This window comes from Capsaspora owczarzaki (genome assembly GCF_000151315.2).
Source record: "Capsaspora owczarzaki ATCC 30864 unplaced genomic scaffold supercont2.7, whole genome shotgun sequence".
NCBI lineage: Eukaryota > Filasterea > Ministeriida > Capsasporidae > Capsaspora > Capsaspora owczarzaki.
In genome coordinates this window covers 1,309,623-1,325,129 of record NW_011887298.1, presented here as the reverse complement: position 1 = coordinate 1,325,129, position 15,507 = coordinate 1,309,623, and the positions used below count along the sequence as shown (strand labels likewise).

The window sequence follows — 15,507 nt, the reverse complement described above, 5'->3', positions numbered from 1 at the left end:
GAGCTCATTCTGCTTTGCAAAGAGAAGAGAGGCGAGCAAACCTCTGTTCGCCCTTTTGCTCTGCAACTTTTTTTTTTTTTTTCATTCAGTCTTCCAGCTCGTTCTTTTCCCCAGCCTCGCGTTTCGCTTTTTAGGTGCGAGTCTGATTTCGAGTGTGTGTGTGTGTGTGTGTGTGTGTGCTTTGCAACCATCCGTGCTCCGCTTCTCCGTTCGGCTGTCGATGCGCACGAGCCACTGCAGCGCCGCGTGGATGAACTGTGTCTCCTTGCTCTTCCCGTCTCCAGCCATCTTTCCCAGCGCGGCCCTTCTTGATTCTATTGGCGTGCTGTATCTGCCTTGTGCTCGCCCTCCTCTCTCTTTGTCTCTCTCTCTCTCTCTCTTTCTCCAACTGCTTTTGTCGCTTTTGCTGACGGAACGTTGCGCCAACGCAAGATCTCGCTCTTTTTTTTTTTTTTTCTCTTTTTTTTTCCCCTTTGGCTCTGCTTCCGTTCGCTCGCTCGCTCCCTCTCGTCAGGCTGTTCGTGAGGACCTGGCACGCTTCATGCTCAGTCGTTGCTCCTTCATCCTCCTCCGCACGTTCGCGGTCGTCGCTCTTTTGTTCCGTCCTCGTTTTCTGTTTTATTGGCTGTCTGTCCTTTTTTTTTTTTTTTTTTTTTTTTCTCTCCTTTTTTTTTTTCCATTGAAAACACATGCGTTTTGCTTTTTTTTTTTTTCCCTCATTTCTGACTTGTTGCGACATCGTTCGCAACTTTGTCTGTTGATGGTCTCCACGCGATCGTGTGTCATTGTTGGTCTTTTTTTTTTTTTTTTGTCTCTTTTTGTGTAACGCTTCGTGGCAAAGTCTTACAGTGATTCACTCAGACATGGAGATTGCACCTGACTTTGCGACTTTTTTTTTTTCGTCTTTGCTGCTTTGCTTTGTCTTGTTGCTCTCTTGCTTTGTAGGTTGCCTCGAGAAGAGTAAGCCATGTCGCAGCCTAACGCCAACGGCGGAGCTGCTCCCCCGCCCAAAGTGCTGTCCTTCGCATCGGCTGCTGCCCGAAACGTGCCCGTGCCCGTGCCGACGCAGCCTGTTGCCCAGAACGCTGCGCCCATCCAGTTTGGCACAGTGTCCGACAATGCCACATTTGACGTTGCGCGCACAAAGTCGGCGCCGCCCGGCGAGCAACAGCGCTTCCCCACCGGACCGCGGCTCCCCGCGCAAGCCGTGCATGCTCTGCCGCACGCCGTTCCCGGTCATGGTGTCGCGGGTCCTCGCCCGGTTGTCGGCAACCGACCACAGCAGCAGCAGCAGCCACAACAACAGCCGCATCAACAGCAGCCACAGCAGCCGCAACAACAGCAACACCAGCCTGTGCAAGCACAGCAGCAGCAGCAGCAGCAGCAGCAGCAGCAGCAGCACCCTGTTCCACACCACCAACTTCCACAGCACGCGCAGACGCGACCATTCGCTGCTGTCGCTGGAGCCGTGCCGCACGCACACGCACCGCAAATCCCTGTTGGTGTGGCTCCCAACCAGCCGCAACCCAACAATGTGGTTCATCACGGGTCCGCTCCGGCGCAGCATCTCTCACCCGGTCGCTCGCTTCAAGTGAATGCTCCCGCATTCCAGCCTTCTGCCAACACACCTCCGCGTTTCATTCCGCAGCCAGGACAGTTCTACCAGGCTGGACCTATGATGTTCTCCCCAGCTGGCTTTGTGCCGTCATATCCTTTTTACCCTGGGTACAACAACTATCAACTCAACCCCATGCCCGGCATGAACGCTGGGGCTGCCACCTTTGCACCCAATCCCAGTGCCCAAGAGTTCCAGCCGCAGGCTCAGGTGATTACCCCGCGCAAGAAGCACGCGCTTGCCATCATTGATCCCTCGACGATGCAGGTGGTCAACAAGGAGCATGTCGACGAAACCACGACCCCAGCAGCTGCAGCTGCTGCTGCAGCCTTGTCTACTCCTGCTTCAGCTGCTGTCCCTGCGGCTGCGTCGTCGGCTGCCGCTGCCGTCGCCGCTCCTGCGACCGCCTCAGCGCCCGCACCTGTTGCCGTCACTCCTGCTCCAGCTGCTTCGACTGCTGCTGCTACTGCCGCTGCCACCATCACCGCCAAGCCGACCGAAACCAAGTCTGCTGCTGTGGAGAAGACTCCAGTCGCGTCCGCTTCATCTGCTCCTGCGCCTGCGCCTGCGCCTGCCGCCGAGGACGACGACCAAGAGACTGACTTGCATCGTGCATTCGATGATGACGAGTCTGAGACCGAGGAACTCGACGACGAGGACGGTCTTGAGGACGAGTTTGACGACGAGTACGACGAGGACGAGTTGGACGAGAATGGCGAGCCGACCACTCCGCGCAAGCGCGGCGGTCTTGTCGGCGATATTCCCGACTCGCCCGGTCTGTTGCCCACTCCGCTCAAGATTCCAAGGACCCCGCGCGGTGCTGATGGCTTCCAGCGCCATTCTCTTGCCTTCTTGATGCAGTTCCGTGAGTTGTGCAAGGAACCTCCGGCAACCCTCAACAAGAGCGGTCTCGACGAGTGCATCAACCACGAACACATCAAGGCGCAGGAGAAACTTGTCGCCGACCAGCTTGCGCGCCGTCAACAGCAGCACGCGCGTACGTCGCAGCGTCAGCTCGCCTCGCCTGGCCTCCTCGGGGAGGGCAACCAGTCCCCGCGAGTTGTGCATCCTGGCATGCGCCAGCCGAACTTTACCGGTCGTGGCCGTGGCGGCCGTGGTCGTGACCGCAACCACCGTGGAGGTGCAGGTCTTTTGCCGTCCAACCTCGAGCGCCTCGAGCCGCTGCGTCGTTCCGAGAAGGGCTACAAGCGATACGAACCCGCGCCAGACATGCCTGAGGAGCAGGCAGAGACGGAAGGCATTCTGCGCTCCATCAAGAGTATTCTCAACAAGCTTACTCTTGAGAAGTTTGAAAAGCTTTCTGACGACATCCTCAAGCTGCAAATCAGCACGGCACAGCGTCTGGATGGCTTGATCAAGCTCATTTTCGGCAAGGCCCTCGACGAGCCCAAATTTAGTGAAATGTATGCCAAGCTGTGCAAAAAGCTCGGTGACCGCCTTGCCCCGACCACGGCGACTGAAGCAGACAGCGCCGCAAACACTGCCGCCCGCCACGGCGAGTTCCGCAAGTCCATGCTTGCTCACTGCCAGGACGAATTCGAAAAGTTTGCCAAGCTGTCCAAGCAAGCTGCAGAGGAAGCTCCCGCCGAAGACCAGACACCGAGTCAAAAGGAGGCAGACGCTGAGGCCAAGATGCTCGCCAAGCGTCGCTACCTGGGCAACATCAAGTTTATTGGTGAGCTCTTCAAGCTCGGTTTGCTGACCCGCAAAATCATGCTGTACTGCTTCAAGACGCTGCTGCACACCTCTGATGAGGAGAGCCTCGAGTGCTTGTGCAAGCTCATGACCACCGTCGGTCGCAAGTTTGAGGCTCGCGACAGCGAGTCTGAAATCGACAAGGCCAAGCAGGCCGAATTTGTTGCCGAGATGGACAAGGTGATTGGCGCGCTGAATGCCAAGATCTCGATCAAGGATGCCGTCTCGTCGCGCATCCGCTTCATGATTGAGGCTGTGATTGATTTGCGCAAGGGCAAGTGGGTTCCGCGTCACGCCGACGCCGGCCCCAAGACCTTGGCTGAAATTCACGTTGATGCCGCCAAGGACGCCGAAAAGGGCCCCGCCACAACAGCCACGCCTTCCTCGCGTGGTGGCAGTGGTCCCCGTGACCGCAACGATCGCGACAACCGTGGCGACCGTAATGACCGTAACGACCGCAATGACCGCAACGATCGTGGTGGCGGCGACCGCCGAGGCAACGATCGATCTGGTCGCAAGAATGCTCCTGGAAGCCCCGCCCCAGGAGCCGGTCCGACCGACTGGTCGTACGCTGGCGCGCGCAAGCCATCTCCGGCCCCCGCCAACAACGATGTCTCTCTCCGTCCGCAAGGATCGTCCGGCAACGCTGGCGGCGCTACCGGCTGGAGCTCTGGCAAGCCCGGCGCCGCTTCCGCTCCGGCCTTGAGCAAGCCCGGCGCTGAGCGTGTTGTTGCTCCTCGTGGCAACTCGTTCGCCCGCTTGATGTCGCAAGAATCCGACAGCCCGCAGCCCGCCGCACCTGCCGCGGCTCCCGCGAACGCTGCTGCCCATGCCGCCGCTACCGCTGGCGCGGATGCTGTTGCCGCTGCTTTGGCAGGCAAGTCTGCTTCGCCAGCCCGAACGGCGTGTGCGACGCGCGAAGAAGCCGAAACGAAAGCCAAGGAGATTCTTGACAAGTTCAAGCAAGACCCTGACGAAGAGCGCGTTGTCGAGTCCATCCGTGCAATCGACTCGCCTTCTGCTCCCATTCTGCCCATTTTCTTTGCTGCTGCTGCGACAAAGTTTATGCAGAACGACAAGGGCTTTGATCAACGCACCATTTTCAAGATTGTTTCCAAATTCTTCGAGTCGACACCTCCGACTGGCACTGCTTTGGACCTTGCTCAAGGGTGTGTTATTCTGCACTAATTGTTGTTCGAGGTGGTGGCGGGCGAAGGGGGAGGGGTTTGCGGGTATCGTTCTTCATTTTTTTCTCACCTGAATTTCGGTTTTGCTTCTTTGTTTTTGGTTGTTTTCATAATGTAGAGTCGGTCTTGTCTTGCCATCGCTGGCTGAAGAGAAGGTTGACAACCCGAAGTGCTACGAGCACCTTGGTCGCTTCCTGGGCTTCTACGTGGCTGCTGGAGTTTTGTCGCTTTCGTCCCTTGTGGACGCACTCGAGGCAGCCAAGACTTCGCCTTCCGCCGAAGTATTCGGCGAGCCTGTGGAGAACGGGTGTGGCGAGGATATGTTGATTCATACAGTTAAGGACCTTCGTGCCGACAAGGTAAAGCCACACAAAACCTGGTCGGTTTGATGTTGGTGCCTGGTTGACAACTCACGCAATTTGGTGGTGGTTTTATTTTTCCTTCCTCTTCTTTGTGGTGTTGGTTTACTTTTGTCAACCTTAAGGCCAAGGAGGCGGGTATTCTCAAGGCCGTTGAAGCGCTTCCGATCGATTCGTTCAAGGCATCGTACACCACCATGGAATCTTTCCGAGCAAAGGTTTGTTCGCTTTGACGGTGTTGCTGTTTGTTCTTGTATCTTCTTTGTGGCTCACTTCTGGGTTTGTCTCGTGTTCCGGGGTTTGTTTTTTTTTTTTGTTTGTTTGTTTGTTTGGGGGGGGGGTTCTGGCTCGCAGCTTGGATTGGATGCTTGATTCGTTTGTTTGGTTGTTTGTTTATTTTTTGAATACATTTCCCTTGCCATTTCTTTCATGTTTGGTCGTTTTGGATAGCTCAGTCTCGATTGTTTGCGCGGCCAAAGCGGGTGCATTTGTTTCTCCCTCCCGCCGCTCCCCGCCTTCTCGCTGCCCTTGCTGCACAAGAGTCAACCAATGATCTCGAGTCGCTATGGTCGCCTGCTGATTGCCGCTGTGGCGGTCACGGTGGTTCTTGCTGTGCTGTACCACTCGTGTTGTGTAGGTTCCTTCACCGCTCGCCTTGTCCCCTTCTGATCGCCATCCATGCGACTGTGTGTACAGCTCACTCACCCTACTGTCCTTGCTGGCTCGACGACTCTGGTGTGAGCGTGCGTGTGATCGTGAATGCTGATACCACCGGCTCATCCTATTCTCCTTCTCCTTTCCCCTCCTCCTCATCCTCCTCCAAACGGTCAACTCGTCCACTTCTTCCACTCTGTGCCATACACCACGATCTTTTTCTTTGCGTTCAAGAAGCATGGCTCGGTTGGTTGCGCGATGGTGAGACGGACAGAGCAGCTGACCGTGATGAGTTTGACAACCTACTTTTTATGACCATGCGCTTGGCACGCTTTGCAACAGAGATCGGAGACCAAACCCTAAACCCCACCCCCACCCCGCACACACATACGCACACACCTCCCACCGCAACTGAAGAAAAAGAAGAAGAAAACACGAAAACACTTCTCACCGTTTTCAGTGCCACTCACTCGCTCACCCCTCGCTTTTTGGTGAACTTGATTGTGCATTGTCACCAACCCTGCAGGACACAGCAGGCAACAGGTTTTCAAATGAATTCAACGAGGCCAGAAGCTCCCTTTTGAACGATAGTGAGCAATAGTAGTCAACTTTTTGCACTGAAAGAAAGTCCCGTCTACTGAACTCACATTTTGTTTGCCTGTAGACGCGTCGCAACCTGCGAAGGACGTCAAGCAAGGAGCAGTGTCTAATGTACCCATCCCACCCATCTTTGCACGCTGCAATCAGTGTGATCTCGGGCTACATCAGATCTCAAACACAACCCAACTGGTCGAGTTCCCGTTCTGCCCGTTGCTGCAGGCCAACGTCACACACCGTCTGCGGGCGGGCGGTCCTTTTGCTGGGACACCAGGGGCGACCTACTGGATGCACTTTTCTGGCGACTCGATCGTTCGAGGCGTGTTTTTGGCGGGCATTGCAGAGGCCGTTGAGCGAACAAGCATTTCTGGCAAGGTCAAGCAAGATTTGGACGCGCGACTCATGAACGGCACAACAAAGGAGCAGCTGCTGACGGTTGGCCACCGACAGCGTATTGTGTGCTGTACGGAAGCAAGCATGGGCCTTTCCGATTGCGCCGTGTCGATCGATCAGACGTACGATTGCAACGACGCGCACTTGTCCGAGCTGGCTCAAAGTACATCTGCGGACGCGCGTGCCAAAGCCAATGCTCCAGACGCGACCATCTACTGCCTGTCAGTCCAGTGGCACGAAATAGGGGAGGTGTGCACGGCTCAGTTTGCCAATCTCCCATCCGACGCGATGGTACCAAACTCAATTGTGCTGAATCACGGCTTGCATGCGGTCTACAAAGGGTTTTCTGCGACCAACCAAGCCTTTGTCGCGCATCTCGAAGCCAACAACAACCAGCTGCCGAACATGGACTTGGACCACACTACATGGAAGGCAGCTCGTCACGAGTTTCGCCAGTTGTTGCGAACAGAGGCTGTGTTGCACGAGCGGTTGATCAGCGAGCGCCACACATCCATCATTCGCGTCAACGTGCTCGCAACCCAAGCGGCCACTCTGCGCACAGATCGGCTCTACCTGCGCAACGAGTACATTGACCAGATCAACATGGACCTACTGGCCACTCTGTCCCAACTTTCGCCATCTGTCGTGCTGGTGGACGGAAACGCACTGACAAAGCCAGGACGTCTGCGCATGAACGACGGCATTCATCTGGACTACAACGCAGCGACTAGCGTCTGGCACCTGTTGTCCAGCGTCGCACTTGCAGAAAAGGCCCCGTTCTTCAGCCCCGACACTTTCCCACTTTGCGACGTCTCCCCTGTCGAGGAGTGAATCCTCTTACAACACAGAACGAGCCAGTCTGCAAGAAACGTGATCTGAGTGAGCTCAACGACCCGAATCGGGAATGACTGCCCTTGTCACTTACTCCTTGCCCCTGATCATGATCCTTCTCTTTGTGGTTTTTGAGCCTTAGAAGCTTTTCCACTCTCCAATAAACGTAATACAAAAAAAAAAAATCGGGAATGACAAGCCAAAAAAAAAAAAAATAAAAAACATACTGATGGCCAGCATTTCAGGCATACGAACGCAAGGTGCTGCCTTCCAGCATGGGAGGAAAACGTGTGCGACAAAAGAACTTGCAAAAACTCACACGATGCTTGCGAACACGCCGACAAGCACAGCCAGTCATTCAACACAAGTGGGTAGATCTCGGATTGATGGATGTAGTGGTCTGAAAACCAAAAACCAAACAAGGCAATGGTGAACAATACCTACAGTATGTATTATTCGGGTACAGAGCACCCCGTGGGCAGAGAGTTGTTTCAAGCAGCACGAAGCGCGAGTGAGGCGGAACGAAGCTAATCAGTCATCGGTCTTCCCCTCATTCTTCACTATATTCTTAGTAAACGATCCTTCCGCATTCATTTCATACGCTTCAGTTGTGATTCCAGGTTACGTTCCGGGTAACGTCGTAAGGCGGAGCCAAGCGAATCCTTCTTGTTTGTAAAACTCATCGCTGTTGCTCGTCCCTGTGCTTCTCGTTCTACGATGCACAGTCCTTGGTTTGTTTGTTTTTTGTTCTCCGACCAGTCGTGCTTTTTTCATTGTTGACTATTCAGTTTCGTCCTATTCACAGTGAGAACAAAGCACCCCCTTTTTTTTCTTTTTTCTTTTTTTTTTTTGCCTTTTTTTTTTTACGTCGTTGACTTTTTTTTTTTTTCTTTTTTTTTTTTTTGGGAGTGTGGTGCCGTTCCTACTTTGGGATCTCCCTCTTCCGACTGTGCGTGTGCTGCTGGGCATCCAAACATCCAAGTGCTCTCTGCTCTTTACCACCCCACTCGCCGCAGCACCAACGCGCTCCGTTCTCGTTCAGCAACCGACGAATGTCGCGGCACATGTTTTTTATTATTATTATTATTATATTATTTTATTTTTATTTTTTATTTTTTATTTTTTTATTTCTCACACCATCCCCCACATGACAATCGCCGACCGAAGAGTGAGGGTTGCTATCAATGCCGCGCAGACCGCCTCCTCAAACGCAGCACTCGTCCTGCGAATCCGAGCCCATGAGACCAGCCATGGATGGGCGGAAGTGGGTCGGATCAGAGCTCAGAATTGCGCGTTGTTGTGGAAGAAGACAAAAAAAATTGCCACTTTTTTGTTTTGTTCCGTACTACTATTTTCTTGGTTCCATTCGTTATCGTTCGTATCGACTTCCTCGCTTTTATTGTTTTAATTTGGATACTCTGTCATCACACCTGCTTCATTTTTTTCTCCGTTCTGTTTCCAAAACCCCCATCCTCCTTGCTTGACTCGCCTGCGCTCACCGCCCCCTCCCCCTTTTGTCCATCGCCTTTGTTTGCTTGCATCTAGGGATTCTCTCTCGCGCGCGAGGCAGTTTCACGCTCCACCAAGCAAGACACGAGACGGAGGCGAATTCGTCTCGCCTCTTCGCGCCTTTTCTCTCCCGCTGGAGGCGAGGAACCCGACCCCTGACCGTTGAATACGCTCTGGGAGCCGCTGCAGACAACCCCGATCGTCTGCTGGACTGAGTGGGTGAGTGCCGAACGAGCGTTCAGGACGTTTGTGGTTGCTCGCTTTCTTTTTTTTTCTTTTTTTTTTTTTTGGTTTTCCCTCCCTTCTGCTCGACCTCCTTCTCGCTTGTCTCACCTCCCCTCCGTGACTGTATGCTTCTGTGACTTTGCCCAGTCAATAGTGTGTATTCACTCCCTCGAGGCCACCCCCTTCCCCCGGTCGTTGTTCCTGCGTTAGTCGTTCCAATCTGCGGTTTCGAGCGTTGCCCTACTCTTTGGTAAATGGCCTTGAGAGCACCACTACATCAGCCACCAACCCTCTCGCAGCATCTTGGAATCATGTCGGATTCTGTTTCAACAACTGCCTCCACTCCGAGTGTTGCCACTCGGTCGGGTGGGCTAAAAGTCGATTCTAGCAAGAAAAACGACCTCAATCCGCCACAGCCGTCCACTGCCGGCAGTCTTGTCAAGGGCAAGAGCGCCAATGCGATGACGACGACGACGACTGCGCCCGTGCCTGCGCCATTAGTCCTGTCCGCTGATACAGACATGCCGGAAGGCTTTGACATGCTTCAGTCCACGCCGCTTGCGACCTTGAGCGCAACGACCATGGCGAGTCTCCTCCAGGAGAATGCCGACACGCCCAACTCGATGGGTCTGGGCACCTTTTTCGGAATGGACGACGCGTCGCAGCAATCGCAGCTGCAAGAGCAGCTGCAGCTGCAGCGTCAGCAGTTGATGCAGATGCGCCCCGGCAGCGGCATTGACGACTTGGATCTTCACGTGGACTTTGGCCCTGGAAACTCATTCTCTGGGCAGGCGTTCGCGGATATTCGCCGCCCTTCCTCGGTCGCGTCGTTTCAGAGCAATCCGGCATCGCTGCACCATGGATCCGTCCACGGCATCCCGCCGTCGTCCAACGACTTGTTGTACGACATGTCAAACTTGCCCTCGCACAACTATCCCGTGTTGCCGACGGAACCGTCCCAGAGTGTTTTCATCTCGAACATGCTCCGGATGATGTTGGCTCGGCCAACCACGACCAACCCACACTCGACTCAAAAGTACGACTAGTTTTGTTGTTAGCTGTTTGTTGGCCACTGATGTGTCGGTTGCTGCCTGTACTCACCACATCTCCTCGTTCCAGATACTCCTTTATCTTGGATGCACCGACATCCATTGCTCAAAAACTCGAGGAAGGAACCCTGACGTATGTGAATAAGGGGCAAGCCTACGCCGTCACATTCGAAGGCATGCGTGGACGCCGTGGGAGCGCTGGTGAGCTGCCGCACACGGTCAAGTCCATCATTCATCTTGTCTTTCACGATGAGCACGACCAAAAGAACGAGCGTGGTCTTTGGGAGTATTGGCGCTGGCAGCAACCACCCACCTTGCGCGCGATGGAAGTTGGTACGTGCGAGCGCCAGCACTTGTTTTTGGCAGACGATCTTCAGACACTGACGCGATTTTGCTCCACTGTTGTTGTTGTTTGTGTTTTGTGTTTGCTTGGGGGGGGGGGTTCTCCTTCTTTGTCTTTTTTCTTTTTGTTGTCTCCTTGTTCTGCTCGGCCCTTTATCATTCATTGTTCCTGTGCCCTCAGACCGCAAAACTTGCTCGGGCCTTACAGACATTAACGAACTCGCTTTTAACGCGTTCGAGTTCAAGTGGAATCCGCGGGAAGGTGGCAAGATTGTGGTGCGAGTGAATTGCCTCAGTACCGAGTTTTCTACACAGAAGGGCGTCAAAGGCATGCCCTTGCGCATTCAGATCGATACGTATGAAAACGTGACCGAGCCGTACGAAACATCCATGCCTGTTAGCCGTGACTATTGCCAGATCAAAGTCTTCCGCGACAAAGGATCTGAGCGCAAGAGCAAGGACGAGGCCAAGAGCGCAGAAAAAAAACTGTTGAAAATTTTGAAACAGCACGAACTCAAGTACGGTGAACGTGCTTCCGAGTACCCTGTGGACTTTCCCTTCTGTCCTCCTTTCAACGCCACCCTGCTCGTTCCGTCGTCCAAGCTGTGGCCCAAACCCGCGCTGTTGCCATCAAAGCCCCAGGCTCCAGGTGGCTCCACCGAGTCTGGCGGCACGAACACTGCGGGCGGAACGGGGTCGCTGTCGACGTCTTCCGGCGCCGGTTCGTCTGGCACTCTGACGGCTGCGCACACTGGTGCGCCGCGCACGGCGCATCCTTCGAATGCCTCGTCGTCTTCGCACGACGTTTCCAACTTTTTGCAGCCTCACAGCATGGTGTCACCCAGCTCCACGCCAACGTCAGCACCGACCTCGCCTGGCGGCAATGTCTTGAGCGGTGTTCACACTGGTTTGACTTCCAAAAAGCGATCTGCCTCCTCGGCCTCGCTCGTTGACCATGCCGCAGAGTCACACACGGTCACATCACTGCTCCCAGTTATGGATAATGGCATTGAGTTTATGGTGCCTCGTACCAAAATTGTGCGAGTTGTGTCCAAAAAGAAGGAGCCAGGTGAGTGGCTGTCGCGGTTGTTTTTTGTTGTTTTTGTTTGTTTGTTTGTTTGTTTTTTTTGTTTGTTTTTTTGGGATGCCCTTCTCACCTTGCTCGTTTTCTTCACCTTATGCTCGTCATTTAGTGTTGACACTCTACCTTCGTCAAGAAGCGGAACGGTATTTCCACTCAGTGTACCTGGACGCACTCACGGCGGACGATTTGCGCGATAAACTGGCCGATCTGCTCAAACTTCCGGCAGCAAGCGTCCGAGAAATTCTTCGGCGAACTGCTAAGGGCGTTTTGGTGCAGATGGATACGAAATGTGTCGAGCATCTGGAGAACGAGGATGACTTTATCGTCGCCGTCGAGCTCCAGACGGACGGGTGGTACCGGATTGTGCTACGCTCTGGCTCAACCTAGTTTTTTTTTCTCTCTCTCTTAGTAATCACGATAATCGTTTTTTTTTCTGTGCAATTGCCTGTTTCTTTGCCAAAATTTGATGAACAGTAGGATTGTTATTAAAAGTTTTTGTTTTCCCGGTTTATTTTCGATGGCGTCTTTCGCTGCTGTCCGAGATAGATTTCTGTTTAGTGGTTATTTGCTTCTCTGAGTGTTGTTTTTGTCCTCTGAGTCTGAGATATGGGACTTTAAGTTTTGCCCGAAAGGCCACAAAAACTTTGAAAACAGACGCCCGCAACTGTGTTTGTCGAGAGAGCACCTTTCGATCTTGTTTGAAGAGGCTCGTGATAACGGCATCCACGATCGATCCGAAACATTTTGGATTAACACAAACCAAGCTTTGATAATATTTATCAGAACTTGAAATGCATCAAGTCCCACGCACAAGCGCGAGATGCAGGTCTCGCGCAACCGTTTTTGCCAACGAGAATTGTCGCATCGCAGCTTGCTTACCAGGCGCTCGCATCTTGGAAATACAATGCATAATAATATTTGCAATGATCTGAGCATAGTTCTACGGGCTAGATATGACTGATTACAGCGGAGGGGGCGGCTCCAAGCGAGGGGTTTTGGAAGCGATCTGCCAAAATTTGTCCCACCAATCCATCCTCATCTGGTTTGACTCGGCGCCTCTCGTCTGCATACCACCATCCACACAACATGCACGACCAACCGAGTCCCACATTTTCCCCCAATCACATCTCCCCCGTTCGTGCAGCATGACAGTCCAGCTTTTCCCCGCTCGTTTCTCTCACTTTCTGAATGTCGCTTTCGCGCTTCGCGTTGACTGCGACGCGTGCTGTGCTCGGCCGCGCGATCGCACCCCATGCACGCACTCTGACAACCTCAGCCATGCAGCCCCGCGCATTGGCTGTCGTTGCGGGTGGTGTCGCCCTGCGTTCGACCACTGTTCAGTGCTCCACGCGGATGCAGCAGCAGCAGCAGCATGTGCGCTTTGCCTCATCGTCTGGCGGCCACCAGCGCCAGCAGCAACAACAGAGCCAGGAAATGTCCAGCGCTCTGCTCGGTGTCACTGCCGCCGCCATGCTCGTCTCGGGCGGTCTTCTGGTGAGTTGCAGAGCGAAGGCGGTTGCCAAGACGCGGAGATTGAGATCTTCGCTCTTCCATCCGTCTATCACACTTGAACGCAGCTTGGACTCGGTCTCGTTGACCACAGACGAGCTTGGGCGGGGGGCAGGGTTTAAGTTGAAGTGAAAACAAGTGAGCGTTGACTGACGTTCAATGGTGCTTGTGTGTGACAGGTTTACAACATGACTGTGGAGCGATCGGGCATCCTCGAGGACCTTGAGGTCGCACGTGCTGCTGACGCTGCGTCCAAGGCGGCTTCCAAGGCTGCGGAAACCACATCGACGACGACACCGACGCCTGCAACTTCCGAATCAAAGACCACGACCGACGCGACGACGACCGCCGACGAGCCTGCTGCTGCTCCAGCTGCCGAGACGGCTGTGGCCCCTGCGTCCACTCCCGCTGCTTCTTCCTCCACTACCCCGACACCTGGCTCACCCGACGATCTTGCTGTTCCGTACCTGATTATCGGCGGTGGCACGGCCGCGTTTGCTGCCATGAAGGCCATCCGCGAGCGCCAGCCGGATGCGAAAGTGTTGATCATCAGCGAAGAGGCCGACTCGCCGTACATGCGCACGCCTCTTTCGAAGGAGATGTGGTTTAGCAACGCCGATCTTGTCGACCAGCTCAAGTTTACCGACTGGAACGGCCGAGAGACTGCCCTCCACTACCGCGAACCGGCGTTCTACGTTGCTCCTGAAGTTTTGCTCGAGCAGACCAAGGGCGCCACTGCCCTCATTCTCGGCCAGCAAGTCACCCATCTCGATGTCTACCGCCGCTTTGTCCTGCTCGCCGACGGCCGCAAGATTGCCTTTGATAAGGTTTTGCTCGCTACTGGTGGCCAGCCCAAGAACCTCCCCATCTTTGCGAACGATGCTTCTTTCGCTGGCAACGTCACGCTCTTCCGCAAGGTAACCGTTCAAGAATCGTGTGACCGATGCGGGCATCGAGTCTGTGAACATTCTGGTTTTCTCATTCGTTCGTTTCGTCTCGTACATCGCAGATTGCCGATTTCAAGCATCTTCAATCGATTGTTGACAGTGGAAAGACGGTCGCCATCATTGGCGGTGGCTTCCTCGGCAGTGAGCTCGCCTGTGCCATCTCCGCGCAAGGTGAGTGGGGGTGCAGATGTTCAGATGTTTAGTTTTAGGAGCGTTTGCCTTTTTGGGCTCACCCAGTGCTTCGGCTACACTACAGGCTCGGCAACTGGCTCCCGCGTGGTTCAAATCTTCCCCGAATCTGGCAACATGGCACGTGTGTTCCCTGAATATCTTAGCAACTGGACCACCGCTCGCTTGAAAGAGCGTAAGTTGTTTGTAGCACACGGATTTTGTCCCTTTATTGGTTCGATTTTTTTGTTGTTTTGGTTTTGGTGACCTTGACGCTCACGACCATCAACTGCTCCATCCCAACAACCGCAGTCGGCGTCGAGGTCATGGACTCCAAGACTGTCACATCTGCCACGACCGCCGACGGCAAGATTACCCTTTCGTTGACGGACGCCGCTTCTCAGGCACCCGCAGGCCAGGTCACCGTCGACCACGTTGTCGTCGCTGTCGGCCTCGAGCCCAACACCGGCCTTGCCAAGCAGGCTGGCCTGGAGATTGACACTGTCCGCGGTGGAATTCTTGTGAACGCCGAGCTCGAGGCTCGCACGAATGTGTGGGCTGCTGGCGATGTCTCGTCCTTCCACGACATTGCCCTGGGCCGCCGTCGCGTCGAGCACCACGACCATGCTGTCGTCAGCGGCCGTCTGGCTGGTGAGAACATGACTGGCGCACGCAAGCCATACCAGCACCAGTCGCAGTTCTGGAGCGATCTTGGCCCCAAGATTGGCTACGAGGCCATCGGCATTGTCGATTCATCGCTGGAGACTGTGAGCATCTGGGCCAAGGCCTCCGCTGCCGACACCCCTCAGGCTGCTGGTGTCAACACCCCCGACAACGCCAGCGCCGCCGATCGCACTGCTGAGGCTTCTGCTTCCGCTGCCGCTGCCGTCGCTTCGCCCGTGCCCGCCGTCGTCCAACCGTCGACCTCCAACGAGAACGATTATGGCAAGGGTGTCGTCTTTTATCTGAGGGAGAACAAGGTTGTTGGCATCCTTCTCTGGAACATTTTCGGCCAAATCCCCACTGCCCGCCGCATCATCCGTGATGCTCGCGAAGTGACCAATCCCCAGGATCTTGCTCGTCTGTTTTCTCTGCACAGCACCAAGGATCACTGAAAGTGAGCTGTCTCTCAAGCACGAGGGTGTGTCAGCATGTCAACGAGCAACGGCCAGTTTCCAATAATGATGATTGTGTTTTTTTTTTTCCCGGTTGTATGCGAAGTTTGTGCGTGCCCTCTGTTTGTCATTTTGTTCATTTGCTGTTATTCACTAGTTCCTTCCTATTCATGCTCCCTTTGTGCACGAGTTGTCGAGTCGAGTGCG

The 15,507-nt window shown here is 54.4% G+C and overlaps 3 protein-coding genes across 3 annotated transcripts; all 3 read left to right on the top strand.

Annotated features, from left to right (window-relative positions):
- The first annotated feature begins 13 nt into the window (after window positions 1-13).
- Window positions 14-5,298, top strand: CAOG_04898 (eukaryotic translation initiation factor 4 gamma subunit). Its single transcript, XM_004347599.2, has 5 exons — window positions 14-134; window positions 946-4,500; window positions 4,637-4,877; window positions 5,003-5,095; window positions 5,232-5,298. Exons 2-5 carry the CDS (start codon window positions 968-970, stop codon window positions 5,247-5,249), a joined length of 3,885 nt encoding a protein of 1,294 aa, XP_004347649.2. The 5' UTR covers window positions 14-134; window positions 946-967; the 3' UTR covers window positions 5,250-5,298.
- A 2,814-nt stretch (window positions 5,299-8,112) lies between these two features.
- On the top strand, window positions 8,113-12,068 carry CAOG_04897 (CP2 transcription factor). Its single transcript, XM_004347598.2, has 6 exons — window positions 8,113-8,156; window positions 8,898-9,080; window positions 9,234-10,122; window positions 10,206-10,468; window positions 10,659-11,546; window positions 11,671-12,068. Exons 3-6 carry the CDS (start codon window positions 9,341-9,343, stop codon window positions 11,946-11,948), a joined length of 2,211 nt encoding a protein of 736 aa, XP_004347648.1. The 5' UTR covers window positions 8,113-8,156; window positions 8,898-9,080; window positions 9,234-9,340; the 3' UTR covers window positions 11,949-12,068.
- A 650-nt stretch (window positions 12,069-12,718) lies between these two features.
- CAOG_04896 (programmed cell death protein 8) lies at window positions 12,719-15,471 on the top strand. The gene is made up of 5 exons (XM_004347597.2): window positions 12,719-13,055; window positions 13,250-13,987; window positions 14,080-14,188; window positions 14,274-14,381; window positions 14,498-15,471. The coding sequence occupies exons 1-5, from the start codon at window positions 12,750-12,752 to the stop codon at window positions 15,298-15,300; spliced, it is 2,064 nt and encodes a 687-aa protein (XP_004347647.1). The 5' UTR covers window positions 12,719-12,749; the 3' UTR covers window positions 15,301-15,471.
- The last annotated feature ends 36 nt before the right edge of the window (window positions 15,472-15,507 follow it).